Genomic DNA, 22,364 nt, shown 5'->3' on the forward strand with positions numbered 1-22,364 from the left:
CATGTTTAGTCTGTACTTCATCAGTGTGTCAATGAGGATGTTATGGGAGACAGCATCAAAAGCTCTGCTGAAGTCAAGATAAATTAACATCCACTTCTTTCTCATCTCAGCAGGCATCTCATTGCAGAAAACTATCAGGTTGTTCAGATGTGATTTCTGCCTTCATAAATCTATGCTGACTATTCCCAGTCATTTAATTTTACTCCATATGTTAAGGTAATTGTTCCCAGATTTATTTGCTGATCACCTCCCCAGGGTTGGAGGTGAAACTGGCCTGCCTAGTTTATGGGATCCTCTTTCTTGAAAATAGGACTGGCTTTCATGCAGTCCTCAAGAAATTCATCTGATACCTATGATCTTTGAAAGATCGTTTAGAGTAGCCTCCTGTAAACTTCAGTCAGCTCCCTCAGCACTCATGGATGCATCCCCCCTGGATCCATGGGCTTGTGTATGTCCAGTGTGGTTAAATGTCCCTTCACTGGATCCTTCTCTGCTGACAACAAGCCTTTATGGTTCCAGATTTTCTCACTGGGCCCTGGATTTTCTGAGCATAGAATATTGAAGGAAGAAGTACCTTTTCAATTGACAGCCTTTTTCCTAGTAGTCTGTCTTTCCAGAGACAGAGATTCACTTAATGTGCTTTAGACACAAACCAGTCCTGTGCAGAGTGCATGTATTAAAAAAATTTAGAGTCTGTTGATAGACCTGTATTTAAATTAAGCTATTAATGTCTTTCCATGATTACACTAAAAAAGAACTCTGCACAAAGCAGTATGAAGGTGCGAGTTTTTCCTGTGTGCTTCTTTCCTGTGTTGGCTTGGCTGAGTGCTGACTGTGCAGAGATGTGTAACAGGAGTGACTACAGACAGTGCAGCGATTTCAGAGGTGGTTTTCATGTGTCAGAACAACAAGGGGAATTAGTCTGCAGTCACATTCATGTTGCCATCAAGAGCTGTCGTCCATGCCTGAACAAGGTTGTTTTAAGCCTGCAGGGGTGTAACAGTCCCAATCTACAAGTGTTTATGTGCAGTTGTCAAATGGGGAGAAAGAAGGAGGAAAAAAAAAGCGAAGCTTTTATTTCCAGCTCAGCAGGAACCTGACAGCTCCTGAGCTCAGCAGGACCAGAAAATGCTGCTTCTTGGGTGAAGCCATCAGCCTAAGGCAGGATTTTGGCTTCTGCCTTCTTCTGAGCTCCAAGCCCGGCAGCAGTCTGGGCTAACAGGTGCAAAGCACAGATCACCCCTTGGCTGCTGAGCATGTGCCACTGATGGGGAGCAGAGGTTGGTCAGCCCTGCCCTCCAGAGAGACATGGGGCATGCACACTGAATGCAGTGAGAGCTGAGGAGCCACTCGTCCTCAAGCAGTGTTCATTTACCTTTCCAGCATGGCTCCACCAGATTTAAGTTCATCGTAACTTTTTAAAAGCCTTTCCCTTTCTTAGATTCCAGAAAGAGCCAGTGACTCTCAGAGGGTTGCGCAGCACTTAGGACTCAGCCTAGCAGCACATGGAGATCTGCCAGGGTTGCTCCTCCTCCTGCATGGAAGCAAGAATGGCTGTGCATGGCAATTGTGGCACTGCCTCAAAATCAGTGGGAGGCTAGAAGTGTTGCAGTAATTATTCCCAAGAGTAGTTGTACCAACTTCTGGGCTGCTTTCTGCTGGCACTGCTACATAAAAAAAGGTTGTTTATTTTCCTCAGCATATCTGCTGCTGTCATCACATCTTGTGAAGTCAGAATTGCAGTGTGTGTGTCTGTTCATGGTGGACTGTTCACAACATAGCCCACATCAGGTGTCTCCTGTGAAAACACCTTGCAGGACCTCACCACAACCATCTGAGCTTCTGCTTCAGATCATTGCTCACCTCCTGAGTGTGAGCCCAGCCAAGCAGCATTCAGTGGGGCCACCTTGTTCACAAAGAGCTACAACCTTTAGTGCACCAGAGAATCACCTTCTCTTTTTTTTGAAGAGAGCTGACTGAAAGCTCCAGAAGGAGGAACTGATAAAGTACCATATTTTTATAAAGACAGAAGAATACCAGCATGGTTTAAATTTTGTATTTTGGTTGAAGTTTTTCATGTTGTATAATGTTTTTAATTTTTCCAAAAATTTTTGATATTCATATTTAATAAAGAAAATATGTATGTTCCAGTGACACTAAATATCCATTAAAATTTTAGTAGCAGTATTGATATGGGTGCTATGAAAAATGCAGCAGAAATAAGAAACTTCTTAACTGAAGGAATGCCACTGTATAGGAAAAGATATTATTTTTTTTCCTCTTCGTTAAACTTCAGGCCATGTTCTGTTTTAATGAGTAAAGGTAGGGTGTAGCATTTTGCCTGGGAAATACTTGGGTAACTTAAAATAAAATATGTACTAACATCTTATAATTATGAGTCTTTTTTCCTCTCATTTTACTACTAAAATTTATTCTAAGAGAAGCCTAGCTATTTATTTTGTTATTAATAAATGATTGCCTTACAAAGGCAGATGTTAAAGTCATTTATGGAGAACTAATAATTCATTCTTAATGGAGCTTTTTGTACAGCCATTAAAGTAACTTTATAATATGAAATGATGATGTGGTGGGTTAGTATGGTAGATGAACTTGGAAGACACCTCCTGGATTGATGGTTGACTTGCCCATTCCTCCCTGTTTGCAGAGGTTGCTGCATTTTTATGTGCAACTTTGAAGAATTCTAGAGGAGCTATTTGCAAAATGACAGTTTTTTGGTGGAAAGAGAAAGGAGAGGTTGAATATATTAATCAAAAGGAAAGCAGACCCATCATAGGAGCTTTTTGGGGCTCTTGAGGCTCATTCCCCAAGGAGCCATGGGCTTGCCAGCCTGCAGTCCCCTTGCTTGCCATGGTACAGCCATGTGGTGGCTGGTAACATACACTGGTAACCATAGCTGTGGTTGTCTCCCTTTTGTGTTCTGGGGACACTTTTGAGCTCAGAGCACTGTGAGAGCCCTGGTGGTGCAATAACATGTCGCTGTTACCACTGTGAACACCCTACTGCTGCTCACATATCATGGATCAGTGTGAAGACAGGTTGACAGCACTATATTGACTGAAGTTTAACACTGGGCTGCTCCTTGGGCTAGCAATGGTTTTAAATGTAGGATTGCAATTCTCTCTCCTTGCAGCTGGAAGAGATGGAAGATTTGTCATTTTCAGAAAGCATCCTTTTGGGGTGCATGCAAACTGTTCCTGGACCAGAACGAGTGACACTGAAAGGTGTATGGCACCACTTCTTTACAGAAGCTTAATCTGTTTTAATGTGCTTGAACTAGTCTGTGGGGAGGAGTCTGTGAACTGTCCAGTGGGGAAGGGCAGGATGGAACTGGAGGATACCTTTGCCAGACTGAAAGCAAGAAGGGAAGCAGTCAGAAGTGCAGCTGTGCTCAGATCTGAACCAGCTTATGAAGATGGCTGCATGTTGCTGCAGAACTGTGGCACTGCATCTATGGCAACTAAGGAAAGAAGAATTAGTAAGATAATGTTTCCCATGATGGTAAGCACAAGGAAAAAGATTTGAAAATGCTGTTCTCAAGTGATACAGTTTAGTTTACTTGTTGTTGTGGTGTTCTTCATAGTACATAACATGGGACTCAACAGTGTTGTTTAGGCTGTTTGGATTTTTTTGTATGTCCTGGACTCCTGACCTGTATTCAGATGTGGGAATTGAATGCATAAGAGGTAAAGGTGCCTTTGAAAAAAGGCAGACAGTTAATAGGGTGCTTTTCATTATTGACTCTCATTGCGAAGGTGTGTAAATATGGGCAAAACTGGTTTTTCCACCATACCAGTGTATCTCTGTCTATTTTATTAGTCAATAGAATGCTGCTGCTGCTGCTGGGCTGTTTCATGGTTTGTCATGTAGCTCCCAGAAAGATAGTATAATTTATAGAACTTGTTAAGGCTTGGCAGTTTCACTGGGCTCCGGGCTGTAAGTAGTTCACCCATGGGCTGGTGAGCCAGTGTGGTCTCTCATGTGAAACTCTCACATCTGGCTTCCTCCCTTCATGGTGCCTGCACAGACCTGAGATTAACTCCTACTTCTCTTTATTCTTCGCTATTCCTGCAATTCCACAGGCTTTTCTGTCAGCCTTAAACTTTCCTGTAGATAACACTATTCTTCTAGCCTCTATCTTTTTTTCCTTGAATTAGTAGTCCTCTCTGTGAGACAAAGACTTTTCTTTGTAGCTGGGCCATCTCTCTAGGTGTCCCTGAATCATAATATTTGCTTCTGACAGAGGAAAAAAAGTGGGTGAGTTGCTTTGAACTCACATGCTTTTATTTGGGCCAAACAAAAGAGCAAACGAAAGAAACAAAAAAGAGGCAAGTGACAAATAAACAGATGAAAATGTCTTAATTTCAAAAGAATATCCATTATTTATTTGTTTTGCCATTATATTTCATTATTTCTCCATTACATTTTTTTTTGAAGAAATTGTTTCAGGAGAGGAAATAGAAGTCTCATTTTACCAACCACTGCCCAGACCATTTTGGGAAAGTGTAACACAAGGGATGGTTACTGGCAGATAAAGCCACCATCATAGTTGTGCTGAGCACACCTCACTGAGAGTAGCTGTTGCTTCAGGAGCTCGAGGAGAAGCAGGCAAGAGGGAGGGTGTATGTGTGCCATGTCCCAGGCACAGATTCCCCTTGCTTTGATTTGACTTTTATACATCTTACTAGAAATGAGTGGGTTAGTGACTGGGCAGGGATCGCAGGTGACACGCTGGGGCTTGGCATACCAAGGAAAACCTGAGGCCATTTGGACTCCTGTACTGAGTGAAAGAATTCAGCTTTATGGCTCTCCTGGAGTCTGACTGAAATAAGACTGGTAGTAAACAACTTATGTGCTAATAGCAGGGTGCCTTAGCGTGCAGGTGGTTTGGAACAGAAGTGAGTGCCTTTAAGCATTGTTTTATGGTGTTGTGCGTTTCAGACTGAAAAATGGCCACAAGCTTTATTGCTTCAATATTAACACTTTTTCATTACTCTCTCCCTCCCCCCTCCTGCAAACTGCTGCATTCATCCATTACAGTGACTCTTGTTTCCCCTTCACCTGGCGTTTTTCACAGCGTGGGGGACGTGGGTGGCAGGAGGGGCAGCTGAGGACACCATGGACCTCGTCTGTTGCCAAGTGCAGCCAAAGGCCAGGCTTGGCCGGATAACCTGTTGAGGTACCTTGCGGAGCCCTCAATGATGACAACATCCCTCCTGCCATTTCTGCTGGTTTCCAGTGCCCTGCAAGGGCACTGCACCTCTTAGGAGACCTTTTCCCATTAGGTTTTTCCATCCTCCCTCCTGCTCCTTAATGGCAGGGGCTTCTCACTGCAGATGTTGTTATCCATCCTTTCCCAACCCTTGCAATCAGCTGTTTTCACTGCACTTGCCACTGAGGGCTGTGTGCCAGGATGTTTTAAAATTGGGAAACAAGCAGCCTTGATTCACAGGATTGAATTTGCCCTGTTTTCCTCTGCAATGTGGAGAAATGGTGTTAAATTTTTTTTTTAAAATCCTATTCTTATATTCTCTTTCCCATTCCAAGTGTGTCAAGTTAAGTTTATCTCAGTGCCAGTGCCAACAGTAACCAGAGTTAAATTAGCCTTCCTGTTTGCTCTGCTTGGGTTTCACTTTTCAACAAGCCTTAGTAAAATTAATTGTGCCCCACATGTCTTTAAATTTCATTATCATGACCTAACTTAATTTGCTATAAATTATTTCTACCTGAGCTTCTTCAGCTGTGAACTTGCAGCCTCAAGTGTCTTGCTTATTGGATCATTGCCCAGCTAATCAAGATTTTTTTTTCCTTCACAACTCCTGTTTTTTGTATCACCTAGGTCTGCCAAAGTCAACTTGGCTGTATAACCTCAGAGGTTATACAGAGGGGACACACAAAGAGCTGATACATTCTTGTCTTTAAAATAAGGGTTTTATTGAACCAAGTTCCTTTTGTGCTCTAGTGTTGCTGATAAAGACCTCTTTTCCTTTAGTGACCTCAAGGGTTTGTTTTCTTCTTGGAGGTAGCCATTGCAACACTTCATTTTGGCTCTTCCTTCCTTTTGTTTGTTTTCTCCTTGGGAAAAACGACTAACTGGAAGATCTCTGCACACTCGGTGTCAAGCAGCTGTGCCTTGCTTTTGTTTTTTGCACAGCTAGGTTCCATGTCTATTAAAGACTGGTGCTTATTTCCACTGAGAAAAGCAGATTTATTTTTTTTCTTAGAGCTGTTCCTTTCATTTAGCAGTTGGCGATAACTTTTATTTCAGTGTGGTGAATGTCGAAGGCTCTCTTGCCCCTTACCAGCTGATGAGCTGCAAACAGGCTAAAGATTTTTGCTGAGTAATGGTCAGAGAACCAACCCTTAAAGGATTTCAGCCTGCAACGTCAAGTTGTAATAATGACTTGCTATCATTTTATGTCCTTAGAAGAGACACTTAATACAGCAAGTTTTATTATGACTTTGGAGAAGTCCTACTATATGGTTAAAAAAAAAAAAAAATTACCTGACTTCCTGAGAAGCCTTGGGGATGCTCCAGAGCACTTCTTTCAAAACGAAAACATGCTGATTGTTGCTTAGGTGTAACACATGTAATTTGAACTGTTCATTAATGGCAGCTGGGGGCCTGATGTAACTCACCAGCAGATTAAAAAATAGCCAGTTTGTTTAACTTTCATTTGGAGAAAGTGGTAACATAGAACTCTTGATGCTGAACAGTGGAACATTATCTTCCAGTACAGCCTTTCTTTTGAAAACAAACACTCTTTCTTGCTTGGTGTCTGGATCCTGGTGGAGCAGATGTGTCTGCTGGAGTAGTTTAACTCTTATGGTGATTGTTGACACAGGGTGCTGCAAGAACAGTGGGCACAAAAGGTACTGCCCTGGGCACACAGAAGTCTTCTCAGTTCAGACATACTTCAGTCTGACCTAAATTTTTGGGCTCAATATGAGGTTTACTGGTAAAACGACACGTCATGTGGTAGGCAGGGGGTCAGATTAGATGATCTAATGGCTCCATCTGGCCTTGAATTCTTAATTAGGGAAGTGCTGCCAGCACAAGATGGCATTGAAGCTTTACACTGCTAGATTTTTCTTTCTTGGAAGATCCTCACCTGAAGCAGGGCTGCAGAAGTTGTACTTGGGCTAGTTTTTTCCACAGCTTCTAATGGTAGTAGCAGCCAGCAGAGCTAAAAGTGGGTCCTGATGGGAACCTACTAGTCTTGCTTTCATGAAAGTACAAAATCTCTGAGTCTGACTATTTCAGATTACCACATGTTGAGCTTTTAGAGCTATAATGATACCTAAATATAGAGGGAAAATCTAGTATTAGGACAGAAAAAAAGAGTAAGTTTCCCTCGCAAGCTAATGAAAAAGAAATTACAGTTATTTGAAACTGTTCATGGATTGAAATATTAGAAGTGGGGATGTGGTTTTTGGGTGGATGGTTTGATACAGTAGGTTATGATACTTTGCTTGACACCTTTAGTGCAGAAGTGGAATGCTCTTGGCTCTCCAGCTATGCAAATGGCAGTGTGCAGGTGTAATAACCATTGGCACAGTAAAACCAGCATCACTGATCAGCCAGGTAAGGTCAAATGGCTTGCAGCTAACTCAGTGTGTCACTTGATTGTAGGTTACTTGAATGTCTTTTAAAGTTGCTTAATTGCTTATTGATCTCATAATTATTCCATACTTGCTGTCTCTTTTGCTGTTTTCTGAATTATATTGTTAAATCACAATTTTAATTTCATTAGGAGAAGCTTGTGGTTTTGAGCATTCACTCTTAGGTTTAGAGCTTTTAATTGGAACTTTCAAACTTGATTGGTTTCTTTTATATGCTGGTACACATTTTATTTTTCTTGCATTTTTCTAAATGAGTTACTCTACTTCTGCATGCTTCTTTAAGGTCCTGGTAATATACAGGTAGCATATTTCAAAGCACAAGGAGCTGAATTAATAACTGCTGAGGTACTATATTTTAACTGCTGTCCCCTTTTGCTAATTTATCTTGTGGGGTTTTTTTCTCCCCTTTAAGATTTTTTCAGAGTAATTGCTCCAGAAGTATGTTCTTTTTCTTGCTAGTCTCATCCTGTGTATTAGTATTATTCAGGTTGCTTCATTTTAGTAATAGCTTCTGCTGGCTTCTTTCCTTTCAAATTCTTTGTGCCATGAATTATTGCTCTGTGTTTGTGTCACTGGGAAGAGTGACAGGAAGAGAAGAGTGCAGGAAGAAAAGCAGCCTTGGCTTCCTGGGTTTTAATGCAGCAGGGTAATCTAGACCCAGTAAAAGCAAGAGTTTGTGAAAGTGGGTGCTGAACTGTCACTGTGGCACTTCCTCTGCTCACATCGGTATTTCCTGTTAAGCTGTCTAAACCAAGAAGTGGTTTCATCTGTGGTGACCCATTGTCCTGGGAAGCTGCTCTGTGACAGAGGGTCAGCTGGGAAAAGCAGCTTTCAGCCATTCTCTGCTTTGTTTTCCTTCTCCCTGTCGTGCTTCAGACTCCACAGCCCCCTCTTGCAGCATTCCCTGGTGCCCAGGTTTTTGCTGCCAGCAGCTGTCCTGCTGTCCTGCTGCTGCTTTGGGCATTGATGGCAGCTTTGCAGAGCCACCAGTGTGTCCCTTGCTGAACAGTGCCCTCAGGTCAGCACGCTCATTTCTGCCTTGCTGACTTTATTATCAGCACAGCCTCCCAGCCTAATCACAAGCCCTGTCCTCTACTAAGTTGCAGGAGCATTTGGGTGAACCTCAAATGATCCTAAAGATCACAGTACACAGAACCAAATAAACACCCTTAAAAGAGGAAGAAGGGTCTCTAGGTGGTCTGAATCTTGCTTGACTTTGCAATAGCCTTAGTTTCTTAAAGGTCTGTCGGTTTCTGATAACACAGTTTTGTTAGCAGGGATTAGATTTGCACTTTGCAAAAATAGAATGAGGTCTTCAACTGGGCAAGGACACCATCTGCAGTCACCAGATGCAGTTATCAAGATTAAATTGCAAGACTTGCCACTGATTATGCTGGTAATCATTGAGGTAATCAGTGTAATTATCTTGAGATCAAGACAAGATTTTCTCTGATCTGATAGATTCTGCCTAATTAAGTTGAAGGAGCATCCATCATTAGCTACTGGAAAGAGTATGGCTCCAACTGGGCACTTGTCTGTTTCACTTTGATCATGTTATTTTATAATATGGGAGAAAAATCAATCGACGAATATTGTGAAATTGACATCTCATGATGAAAGCATTTTCCATTGGGTTGTATCAGATTTCTTGAAAACCTACAGCATTCCTTATTCATGAAAGGCTCCTAGGTATTCTCCTCATAACCAGACTTTAGAAAGGACTTTAGTCTGGATCTCTTTACCCAAGAAAGATGAAGCATTTCCACTTCAGGTTATTTTAAGCTTTCAGAGTATATTTTTTTCCTACTATAGATCATGTGGAGGATTGACTCAGCTGCAACTGGAAAGGATTTTCTTTCCAAATAGAATGGTTGTTGATGTTTTCTCAGAAAATGTGACTGAGACTTGCTAGAATATAATCCCAAACTCTGATACACACTAATAATCTAGAAAAAAGTGATGAGGCTTTGGAGAGCTCTTCACAAGTAGTTGTTTATGTGTGTTGGAGCATTTTCCTTTAGCATCTGTAATGTGGTTTTTCATGTTCTTATATGGTAGTAAAAAATCTTTTTGCAGATGTGTTTGCTGAGCAGTAACTGGCATATCTTGATCTTTGTTCATTTCTTCTATAGGTTGTCAAGACAATTTCTTCTGAATGTAGTGATAAATGATGTTAAAGATTATAATGTATCCTACATCTTGTGCCTTTCATTTTTAACTTGCTTTATGTTGCAACTACATATGCAGTGTAAGTCTATGTAACTTTTTTTTTTCAAATGGCATAGGTGTGCACACAAAATGCTGTTTATATTTCCCATCAGGGTATATTGCTCAGGGAAGGGACAGGAGCCATCTATTGTCTATGTCAGATGAAGAGGATGCAGGAGATAACAAAGAGAAGTAGGCAGCACTGAATGCCTTCTAAAAAGCACGTGATTCAATCTTTGTTAAGGCTCAAAAGAACGAGGTCTAACAGCATCCCCAGCAGCTGTTTCTTTAATTTCCAGCAAGTTACCAAATTTCATTCCAAGAAATGTGTTGCCACAGAAGACTTCCAAAAGCAAAGCATCATAGGAGATGATTGGTAATATTTTTTATGTCATCAATCTGTTATTATATCTGCTAAGTTTCACACAATTATTTATCAGCTGAGACTTGCGAAATAATTCCTGACTTGATGTGAAAAGGAAAAAAAGTCAAATACATTTCTGAACATGAACCCAACCCATCAGTCTTAAAGTGCTGATTCATTTGCCCACACAGTATAATTAAGATGTTAATCTGTAATAAGGAGTGATACATTCAGTGATCTCACAATCAGAAAGTAATTATAGCTTAAAACGTTCATTTGGCTCTCCTCAACCATTTTATTACTCTGTGACAGGTAAGGGAGGGCATTCATAGCTTAGGATCTATAAACCTTTACCTACACGCTTTGCTTCTACAACTGGAAAAGGTTTGCAGTTATATATAGATGCCTATAACTGGATGTTTTTTGGGAACAAAATGTCGATTGGCATTCTGAGTCCTGTCCTAGGGGAGAATATTTCAGTTTGAGTACATTTGGTGTTTCATTAGATAATGAATCCATTATGTAGTTTAAGTTCAGGCTCACACTGATTAATCATGACATTTCAATTATTCATAGAATCAGTGATCTTTTGCACCCCTTTTTTCCCACCTCATTTGCCGTTGGCTTCTATTAATTTCTCTTTTTACTGCTTTAGGATTTTTCATCTTGCCATATTCTGAAATCCTGAAACTCTTCCACTGCTGGAGACTTTCATCTGGGAATTGAAATGACCTGGCACCTTGTAAGCAGGTCATGGCACCTCTCTGGTTTGGTGCTTCATAGCATCTTAACTGCCTACCTTCAAGGTGGCTGAGCTGTGGAGCAGCCAGGCCTCCACAACTGAGGAGTGACAGGGAGAGATGTGTGAAAGGCACGGATTGTCTTGGGAATCCAAACCAGGTTCTTGTTTCATCTGCTGAATGGAAATTCTTCATGAAGTCCTGGAGCCATGGAGAGGGTTGAGTTGCCTGACTCTCAGTCCCTCTGTGCAGCTAGTGAGATTGCCCTTGGTCCTGGTGGGCTAACAGCACATAGGTGGCGTTATTTTAAAGGATTGTGTTGTTTGTTTGGAGGAATTCACTTGGTACCCATGCAATTTGATATTTGATAGTGCACAGACAGCACAGAGGTCAGAAGTGGCTGCTACGTTCCCCTTTGGGTCCTACTGCTCCTGTCCAGCTCCAGCTCTCAAGTGTGATCACTTTTCAGCTCAGTGGCCACTCGTCAGTCACATTGCCATGGTGTAGTTTTATCATATATCCATAGGTGTGTAAAAAAAACCCCTCAACTTCTTATTTTTACATCAATCTTGGGTTTTTAAAATTTGTGGGCTGATTCAGCCTGCAGGTGTTGGTGGAGCCAGGCAGGATTTGATGGAGGTTTTTCCCCAATGTGCATAGAGTCTGCTGGCCTCCAGAGGCTCAGATCTCTCCAACCTGGTGCACAGGACAGCCCAGTGTGCAGCTTACTGGGAAGTCTGTATTTACCAGGAGTGTAAGATTCATTAAGGGTAGGATGTGTAAACAGTTCTTTCTCCAAATATCTTCTCTGTTTTAACTCTTCCTAAATATGCCATTAGCAATTGTTTGGGAGTAGTGGTGGCAAATCTCTTTCTTTGGGTTCAGATAAAATTGTCCTGTCCTTAGTCCTCTAGCTAACTGGACTTTTCAGGCTGGAAAATCACCTGTTAATTTTAGCCTATAATCTCCATCTTATGGCTGTTTTGTCAATACTAATTGCAAGGTAATATTTTTAGAGATAAAGTGGTACATGGCTTTTATGACAGTGGGAAAAAAAAAACAAAGTCATCAACCACAGCTCTGTGGATGGGGGATAGCAGGGTGGGGAGTGTGTGTTTTATAAGAAGCAGACTGGCATTACAGGAAGCAGAACTCATGGAAAACAATGTATTAGAAAGGGGCATATTTTCTATTTCAATGGTTAATTTGCTAAACCAAATGTAACCCAAAAATACTCAATATGGCAAAGTCAAGACCTGTTTTAATAGAAAATAGAAAACTAGATTTATCAATGAGCATCTTTTCTATTAACCAACATAGTCGATGTCTTAAAGGAGGGAAAAAAGTTATAATAATGTCAGGTCTTTCAAAACTATAAAGCATTACAGTAATTTTCTGGAAGGTAAAATAATGATATTTTTCAGTGCTCCATTTAATGGATTTTTAGTTATAAAATTTTAATATTTATTCAAAGTGCAAGTTTGCTTTAAAGATGTCTAAAAAAAGAGCCCTGTAGGAGTCTCATTTCCTGGACTTTTCTAATTCTGTATCAAAATTCCAATGCTGGCACGCAAGAAAGTTGTTACTCTGAAGGGTAGGACTTTACTTAGACCAGGCTTGAAAAGTTGAGCTCTTTTTCAGGGATCTCCTGAGGGCTTACTGGGAGTTGAGAGCTTCTTTTGAAGGCAGCAGAGCTGCCCATAGAAATTGGAGCTGTCTCTAGGTTCATATGTGAGTTGTACGGGCTGTACGAGAGGAGGATGGGAGGCACCCTGATAGGTGCAGTGCATCTCTCATGTGGGGGGCTGCAGTTGTTTGTGGGGATACCTTCAGTATTAACTGAAAACACAGTGATGTTTGTTGTGGAATCTGTGATCCCAGGGATTGTGGAGCTCTGCAGTGCCATTTGGGATCCATTTTCAAATGAGGGCTTCTCTGGGTACCGTGCCTAAATTTAGTAGCAAAGTCACTTAAGCTTTACAGCTGTATATCCTTGGAAGCATGGTAAGCCTAGGCAGGTGAATTGTGCATCAGTCCCTATGATCCACATTCTTAGGAAGCTGGATTGTTCATAATTTTTTCCAGTTTTTCTGGTGGTTGAAAAGTGACAGACCAGACAGATTGAGTATAGTCATGATGCAGCCAACAGCTCACCCCCTGTGGTTGATCCATTGGCTTCTTCCTTTTCCCTGTTCTGGTCCTGCCTGCTCGTTTGAGCACACTGGTTACAGTAAAAAGAAATTCCTTTCTAATCATGGAGCCTTCAGTAACCTTAAGTACAAATTGTGTGTGCAGTTGCTGAGCATTAGTAGTTAGCTGTGACCCCTTTGACATTGCTGGAGTTATAGATGAAATCTTTTTCATCAGTGGGTCCAGCTTTGAAGAGACAGCAGAGAGCTGCTGCTTATTCTTCCCATGAGTGTTTGACAAGCAGGCAAAACAAGTGAGGATGTTGTATGTGAGTCTGGGGGCTCTTGTGTTGGCATGTACCTGTGTGATCCTGTTCTACAGACTTAATTTGTGGCCCTCATTCTGTGATTTACAACAGGAATCTTCCCATAAAAACATTTATATTAAATACATTACATTAGGTCAGGGTTTTGTCTTTATGTATGAGATCTTGCTTGATAAAGAACTGTCAGGAGAAGGGTAATGGTCTTGATTTTTCCTCAAAAAAAATGTTTGGGAATTTACCTGACACCATCTGAGAATTCAGGTGAAATTCCAAGTGTTGTCCTACTGGAACAACTTGAACAAAGATATTTTACTGTCACAGGTTATTTTGGTAGTGCTAGAAAGTAATCTTTGAAGAAACCTACTAAAATGTAGATACACAATGCCTGGAGAAGCCATCTGCTGAACAAATGGAAAGTAAATCCCTCTCTTGCATCTGAAAGGTACAAATTTGCAGGAAGAGTGTCATCAACAAATGGCACCACTGATTTCACCTGAGGGTTTGGGGGATTGTGTGTGTGGCTGTGTTCAACATACTGTAGGCAGAATACCTCTCAACGTCGGTTGTAGTTTCTGCTTTTGAGTCCTCTGAGACCAGTGGCTGGCTCTCAAGTAAGGATTTGGTATCTGTTCCATTCTCTTTTATGAGGCAGGGGATGTGTGAGTACTTGGGTGATGACCAAAGCTGCCATGTGGACTCTGAAAGTCTCAACACTGCAGTAGAAACCCCTTCTCTTAGTCAGACATATTTAACTAAACATATATGATGAATTGTCTTTTTCTGCACCTTTTGTTGCCTTAGTATTGCCCTAAACATCGAAACATCTCAGCCTGTGTCGTTTTTTGTCTGTTCTGTGTGGTGGTTATAGGATTTCCTATCCTCCTATGCCTTTCTTTGAACACAAAACAGGATAAATTAATATTGCAGGCTGTCTTGTCCTGGACTTTCTGTTAGACTTTCTTGAGTCTGTGGAGCCTTTTCCCATGTCAGTAGTTGGAGGCACCAGTGCTTCCTCACAACACTGGTTCTTGTGGGGAGAAGTTATTATTCAATTAGATAATTTAGTAGTGTTGCATTCAGGAGCTAAGATACAGTCTCTGCACCTTGTTTGTAGTAAAGACAAACACTTGCAAGTACCTGACGCCTGAAGCTCAGTAGAAATCTCACTATGTATTAAAAGCAGTGTGTTTTCCCCAAGGATTTCAGGATTTGTACATTTTCCTACATTGTTGGATGTAGGCACTGAGTGAATGGTCTTGGGGGAACTTGAGAAGAGGAAGTCTTGGAAACCTGTTTAAATTGTAAGACTGTAAAGAGCTCTTCTGTGCAATCTTTTGTCTGTAGTATTATTCCCCTGCAACATTTGACTTGGTGTTTGTACTTGTATTTTAGAAATGTGCACAAAAAGCCTTTTTATACCACAGTGCTGCAAGTGCTCCTGGTATTGCTGTCATTTCCCTGTGCCTTCATTCACTTTTTAATTTCTTTTTTTCTTTTTGCTTTATTTGCAGATTTATAATTAATTCACATATTTATTTTAATTCCGTGTCTTTCATCCTTTTGTCTGTAGTCATTACTGCTTCTTCTGGTATATCTCTATTGTGTTTGTTCCAACTTTGACACCTTCTTTATTTATTGTGTTCCAAGCAAGAGGAAATTAGATACAGCTCAAGAAGCCACAGATCTTCCTACTGGCATTAAAAATATGTGAATCCTAGTTTTCTTTTCTTTTCTTGCAGTCACTAGAAGTAAAGAAAGTTCTTGCTCTAAGTTTATTGTTGAAAACAAACCTCAGATATCCCTTCAAGCGCATATTCTGAAGCAAACGAAGCTCTGTTTACCCTGACTGATGCTCAGTCCCATTGTGTTTCTTCTGGCTAATTTACTGGGAATTTGCTGAGCTTTGTTCTTATTCAGACGAGTTTTGTTGAGTGGGTTGTTAATTGCAGGTTTAAACTTGTATTTGCTCTATCTAGCAACTTAAAACATTGAGAGTTCTTTCCTCTCTATATTAATTTACTTAGTTAGGCCTTTAGAAGAGGCACTGCTTCATTAAACACTGAGACTCTAATGACTCTACTTCTTTCTCTAAACACATTAATGCATTAAATAGATTCATTTGTCTTCTGTGGGATCAGGATGTTCTACAAAGGGGCTTGGGGCCTCTGATACATGCTCTTTGGTGGTGTAACTAGTGGAGGACTCAGCAGAGTCTACGCTGTATTTCCAGGTTGACTGGGTTTTTTTAGCCTGTAATGAAGCAAATTTGACATTCATTTGTGACACTCTGATGAGAACAGTATCATTTTTGTGCTTCAATGCAATGAAACACCCGAGACTACTTCAGGTCTTTGCTCTTTCCCCCCAGTCCCTTCCTGCAGTAGAGCTCCAGTGGTGGTGGTGGGAAGCCACTGTGTACAAGAAGAAGTGATGAGATGATGCTCCTTCTGTGGTGATGAGATGCACCACTCATCTACTCTTCTGGTGCAGCAGCACAGTAGTGAGACACATGAACACGAAGGGAAAAGAAAATAGGTGGCTGTTTTTCCAGGGGACAGGCTGTCCTGCCACAACACCCGGGGCTGCTGGAGGGAGCAGCAGATTGCCGGCTCCGAGTGCCAGGGGGAGCAGCTGCCAGCTCCAGCTTGGCCTCCGAATGGGCTGCACATTTTAGCAAGTACTTAGCGCTTTTGGGCAGGCTGGGAAAAAACAACTTCTGGAGCTTATCCCCTCCTGTAGCATATTTCTGTCTGGTCTGAAGAGCAGGCACTCCAGTGACCAAAGAGCCAAAGGGAGAAATGGGAAAGATGCACCCACTGCAACAGGGTTGTTTCATGTAAACCCTGTTTTTCCCACAAGAGGTTATGAAGGATTTCCTTGACTCAGGAGGTGCTACCTCACCTCTCTTTCCTCAAAGGGAGCTTTTCATGCTCTACTTATTTCCCTTCTAAGCAGTTTCACATTTCCAGGGTTAACTTCACAATTTCTCACATTTCTTTTTAATTTGAGAATAGAAGTTTATGGAATCCAAGTGGAAGCTTTCTGTTTAGGTTCTTGGGCAATCACTGATTTGAACAATAGGTAAGTTGAAGATTAGTGGTGATACATTACTCTCTCCAGTAGTTGCAGTGAGAGTATGCTGAGCTTGTGTGAGCATTCCCGAGCCATACAAGTAATATACATGCTGTTAAGATTGGTTTGGGATGTTTTATTTTTTCTTTTCCTGGGGGGTTACTGACATACAGAGCCTCAGCAGAAAGGGTTAAATAGAACTTGAGCTATGAGTTGCAAATTATGCTTGACACATCCGATCCATATTACTGCAATGTGTCAGCAACTGCAGTTGGTATGTCAGTTCTGCAAGTAAAAAAGTGATTGCAATGCAATTTCTCTCTTTCCATGTAAAATCACACATATCCTCCATGCAGGGATTTTCTTGTTCAGTGGGCTACAGTGTGGATTTAGAAAAAAACATAATTCATTTATATGTAAATACAACCTGAAAGCTACACATATCTGAGCTTCTACAAAGACAGAGAGCATGTACATGAAAACAAATGGACCTGTTGTTGTTTTAAATTCATAGTTTACCATAATAGGGGTGGTGGTGGGCAGGAAGGGTTGTCTTTGAAACCATATAGGTCAGCATTTCAGACTTCTCTATTTGTATTCCAGTTAAAGGAGAAAATGGAAAAGCTTCTGGATGTTTCCTATTTTAAAGCCAGCTTAAGGGGGGAGAAGCAGAAACAGTATTTTTCATATGTCCTATTAGCAAATTACATGCCATGAATAAGATATTTTAGTGTTTGGCTCATATGAGTTTTTTGGGTTTTTTTTTGGAGGATGGGATATGTGAGTTTTTTGCAATTGTTCCATTTCTTTTTGTTACATGAAAAGAAAATTTTCAAAACAAATGGAGGTAGAAATTATGTCTGTGGCTCTTACCAAATGCTGGGACGTACAAGAAATCCAGCATTCTAAAGCAAAAGAGAAGGAGGGGGAGACAAACAAGGAGGTGGTGGGTGATTGTGGCATCTTGTAGCAGCATTTGCTTTACCTGATTTTTGTTCCTTGATATAGTAAAAATATTTCCTTGCTGAAGTACTTGGATTTGGACTTAAAATAGCATAAATTATTTTGAGACAAGTTCACATTAACCACCACAGATTCCTCACTTAACCTGTCACTGTTGCTGGAGATACAAGTCTTAGCTCCTATCGATGCATCTTCTATTTCAGAAGGGAAAATGCAATTTAGTTTTATAGCTGTTTTAGAAGAGTCGGTGATAAAAGCAAACCAGTGCCTTCTCTAATAAGTATTAAAGACCAAACCTGTGCAATTTGTAGTAAGTGTACTCTATCCTCTTAAAAATGTCCTGGGGATTTATGCACTGAACTCAGATTAATGCTAATAGGAGTTATTTAAGATAATAAATCATTCCTTTAGTGTGGTATTTCCCTTTAACATCTTTTTATTTCTTTTTTTTTTTTTTAATGAAAACAAAGTTAGAATTTGAGTTCGTGGTATAAAAAACCTTTTTTCCTTCTTCTCTGTAGGCATGCTTCTAAGAAGCATATTGACCATGAGGAAGCCCGTGTGCAAGTAACCAGTTTTTGCTAATCCCGCCGAAGAAAATGAAGCCGCGTTTCAGCTTTGCCGATCCTTTTCCCACCGTCGGCTGAATGAGAAGTGGTCGTGTGATTATGCTGACAGCCCAGCATGCATTTGGTAGACCTGTGGTTAACTCGTTCCCTCTCCATGTGTCTGCTCTTACAAAGTTTTGTCCTCATGATACTGTGTTTTCATTCTGCCAGTATGTGCCCAAAAGGCTGCCTCTGTTCCCTCTCCGGAGGTCTGAATGTCAGCTGTAGCAATGCAAACCTCAAGGAGATACCCAGAGATCTTCCTCCAGAAACAGTCTTACTTTATTTGGACTCCAATCAGATAACATCTATCCCAAACGAAATTTTTAAGGACTTGCACCAATTGAGAGTCCTCAATTTATCAAAAAATGGGATTGAGTTTATCGATGAACATGCCTTTAAAGGGGTGGCAGAAACCTTGCAGACTCTGGATTTGTCCGACAACCGGATTAAAAGCGTGCACAAAAACGCTTTCAACAACCTGAAGGCCAGGGCCAGAATTGCCAACAACCCCTGGCACTGTGACTGCACGCTGCAGCAGGTGCTGCGGAGCATGGCCTCCAACCACGAGACGGCCAACAACGTCATCTGCAAGACCTCTGTGCTGGACGAGCACGCAGGGAGACCCTTCCTCAACGCTGCCAACGACGCCGACCTCTGCAACCTCCCTAAAAAGACTACTGACTACGCCATGCTGGTCACCATGTTTGGCTGGTTCACCATGGTGATCTCCTACGTGGTTTATTACGTCCGACAGAACCAGGAGGATGCAAGGAGGCACCTGGAGTACTTGAAATCCCTGCCAAGCAGGCAAAAGAAACCAGATGAAGCCGATGACATTAGCACTGTGGTATAGTATTCTGAATACAATGACTGCCTTTGTGATGGAAACTAGAGTTGGATCACACTAAAACCAGAGGTTTACTTCTAACGTTCATTGTAAACATTAAGACTTTTGGGGCTTTCTTTTTCCTGTTTAACTGAATTACGCCACTGTTGAGCTTTCTAACAGAAAGTTTTGTCCAGGTGGTAAACTTCAATTATTTCTCTGGTGGTATCCTAAAGCAAGTGAATTAATATGTAAACATTAGTTTAGACCCATTCCACTATTTAATAACGAAATTTATTTTTTTAATTTAAAAACCTAATAAAAGCTTAAATTTGAACCATGTAAAGCAGAGTAATTTATTGATCAGAAACCTGTCCAGTGCCAGAGCACCTTTGGCTTGTTCAGTGCCCGTGAGGTAGAGGAGAGGAGTGATGATGAAGTGGGCTGTGAGAGGTACAGGATTGGAGAGTCCCCAAAGGGCACATCTCACCCATGGGTGCAAGGTGAGTAGCCGGTGAATGGTGGCCCATTTTGTGGGCTGCCTGCCATGGTGGGCAAGGGGCACAGTGTGGGCAGAGCAGAGTGCCCTGACTCTGAGTGTAAGGGACTGATGCTTGCTTAACCTCTCGGAGGGCATTTTGGCAGTGCTGCGGAGGAGGCAACCTGGAGGAGCTGCACTTCAGGACGTCGAAGAGAGGTAAGCCAGGGGCATGTGGTGGTTTTTATCTTAACACCCACTTACTGCCTTGCATGATCTCCAGGCATGACCTCGGCACTGGGGAGTACAGCAATAAGGCAACAGCAAGCTTAATATGCTGCTCAAACTGGAGTATCACCAGTGATAATTAAAAAAAAAAAATCTGGTGGGTTTAAGCTATATATTGCTTCATTAGTAAATGTGACTTCTTATTTTTAAGGAGTAGCCTTTGAAAAAATTGAAGGAAGTAAATGAATATATAGGCTAGGCATATTCTGTTGTGTGTTAGGATATATGTATGGTTTTGTATGATTTTGTGGCTAAACGTTTGGGAAAATAGAAAGTCCACATGAAGTTAAACTCAGCCTTGCATATGAAATGGATATTTTATATCTCTGCTGTCTTTAAAAACACAGTGTTTTTCTCTTTTCATAGATAAAATTTTCAAAGGGAACAAATCCACAAGAACGTATTCCTCCTGTCCTTTATTACTATAATAAAATGATGCTTGTCTCTGCATCCCTATAGATCCAGTCTAACTGACAATTGGAATATGTATTACAGAAGGGTGGAGTAAAAAATGTATAAAACACTGCTTTGCAAGAGAAAGTGTTAAAGGTCAGCCTTAAAAAAATGTAAAAACCCTCCAGAGTAATCTCTCAGATTAGTTTATCTATTATTTCTGTTACGGTTCTGTTACAAGGGCAGAAGCTTGTTTATCTTTTTTTTTTTTTTTTTCAGAACACTGCTAAAATAATAGCTAAAACTTGTTTCAAAGCAATTGACAGAACAGGAAAAAAAATTAAATGGACATAGAGTCAACTTTTTATGTCTTTTTTTATCTTTGCACCCTTCATAGGGTGAGTCCTTGTGACTGACTTAGCGTTTGCGTACCTCCATGAGCAGTTTTTGGCAAATTAAGAGAATGTTAATGTTTGTAAAGGGCACAGTCTGTCCATAAAATATCCACTGTCTGATATTTCTGTCCCTGCCACCAACTCCCATAAGTAAAAATGTTATTTTCTAAGGAGAGGCTCTTGTTGATGACACATCCTCCTTAGATAACATTTTATGCTTTCCTGTTTCCAAGCTCTATGTGACTATCTACCCAAGCCCCCCAAACTCTGTGTGGCCTTCTGCAGGACCCAAAAGCAGTAGGGTTAAATACACATGTGAGTCTGAAGAGAGCAGATAAAATGTTACACTGTACTGGCAATATAACTCTACTGAACAGGACATGTAGTGTCTCTGTGTAGGCTGAGAAAAATTACTTCCTGATGTAATTCCCCTAATTTCTCTAAAATTTCCTTCAGAGTAAAATTGGTCTCATTTCTGTCACTGTGTTCCCCAAGCGATATTTAGGATCACAAAATATGCTACTGTGGGAAAAAGGAGGGGGAACTAGCTAAAAGATTACTCTAAGCTGGAGGTACTAAAAATCAAGAATTTGGTGTTGTTTATTCACAGCTGAATGCAGGAATTTCTCCACAAAATTTGGACAGAATTATTTAAGCTACATTTAAGAAATCCTGGTCAATCTTAAAACACTTCAAAAACACTTGGAAGGTTTTAAATATTTAATTTCAAGCAACGTATTCAAAAAGAACCCCTCCTCCCAAAACTGACTAAGAAAAATATAAATAAGTTACCTTTAGGTTTTCTGGTTTTTTTCTTTATTACGTGGTCCATGAGACAGGATCTGGTATAGTTTTACCCCAGCTGAACTTCTGGCTTTCCAGCTTTAAATTCTGACTCAAACAAATGTGAACAAAGTTAAGCATTACTCTGTAGAAATGCTTTGGAGGGATGGTTCCAAGAAGATAAGAAGATGCTTTTTTTTACTGTGTTTACTTCACACCTTTCTTTCCAAAACTACTGTCTCTACAGCCTAGGTGCTGCCCTTTGAAGTCAATGGCACAAACATTTAGACTTTTATCAAAGTTAAACCCTTCAAGGAGTTATTTCATTTACAAAACAAATTTTGCTGAGAAATGAGTAATTTGATATCTTTTTATCTATAATACCTTAGCATGTAAATACAGATGAGAGGAAATGGATGTTTCCTTACTCACAGGAGATAGCATATGGTGGAAAATCAAAAAGGGATATACATAATACAGTGATTTTTTTTCTATTAAGATGCTTCAGGAAAAGAAGAGCTGGGACTTAATGGCTTAAATGTGATTAATTTCTCTACCCTGATTTTCTTACAAAAAATCCATATTTTTGTTTCTAAATGGTAAAAGATAACTGTCAACATTATTTTTTCTTAAAAATAATCATGATTTTTCTCTGCTAGTTTTCTAGTGTTATGCTCTGTGGGTAAGATCTGTGGTAGTGCATTTGTTCTGTGTGTATTAAAGCTCAAGCTTTATGTGTTTATTTTATTCTTGATTTGGTACACTGTTAGATACAGATATCTTCACTGTTAATGTACATTATATTCTTAAGTCCTTGGTAGCAAGATTTTGCATTGCAATTGCCATGAATTTCAGGAGTTGAGTATGAACAGAAAATGTGGTGATCCACGTTCTGGTCTTCCCAGGAAAAATAGATGCCATGCAGAAAATCTACCACATTTGTTTTTCAGCTTAAAAGGGGACAATCAGAAGCATTAGAAATCAAAAAAAAAGTAAGTAAAAGAAGCAGCTGTAGGCTTAAACACTTGACGGTGTCATGGAGTCTTGCAACATGTTTAAAAGTGCAGTGGGGTCTCAGAGTGAATCTAAATCAATTTTTAAAAGGATGTCATTCCACTTCCACACCTAGAAAAAGAGCTAAACAGGC

General features: G+C 40.6%; 1 protein-coding gene across 10 annotated transcripts in view; it reads left to right on the forward strand.

The window, feature by feature from the left end:
• Window positions 1-19,226, forward strand: part of LRRC3B (leucine rich repeat containing 3B) — a 45,103-nt gene extending 25,877 nt beyond the window's left edge. For all 10 annotated transcript variants that reach the window (XM_077176912.1, XM_054639594.2, XM_054639586.2 and 7 more), the window contains one exon: window positions 17,965-19,226. In XM_077176912.1, the coding sequence (XP_077033027.1) occupies window positions 18,128-18,907 (780 nt within the window). In that variant the 5' untranslated portion in view covers window positions 17,965-18,127 and the 3' untranslated portion in view covers window positions 18,908-19,226. The remainder of the gene's footprint in view (window positions 1-17,964) is intronic.
• Window positions 19,227-22,364: the final 3,138 nt, after the last annotated feature.

This window comes from Agelaius phoeniceus, chromosome 1 (genome assembly GCF_051311805.1).
Source record: "Agelaius phoeniceus isolate bAgePho1 chromosome 1, bAgePho1.hap1, whole genome shotgun sequence".
NCBI classification, from domain to species: Eukaryota; Metazoa; Chordata; class Aves; order Passeriformes; family Icteridae; genus Agelaius; species Agelaius phoeniceus.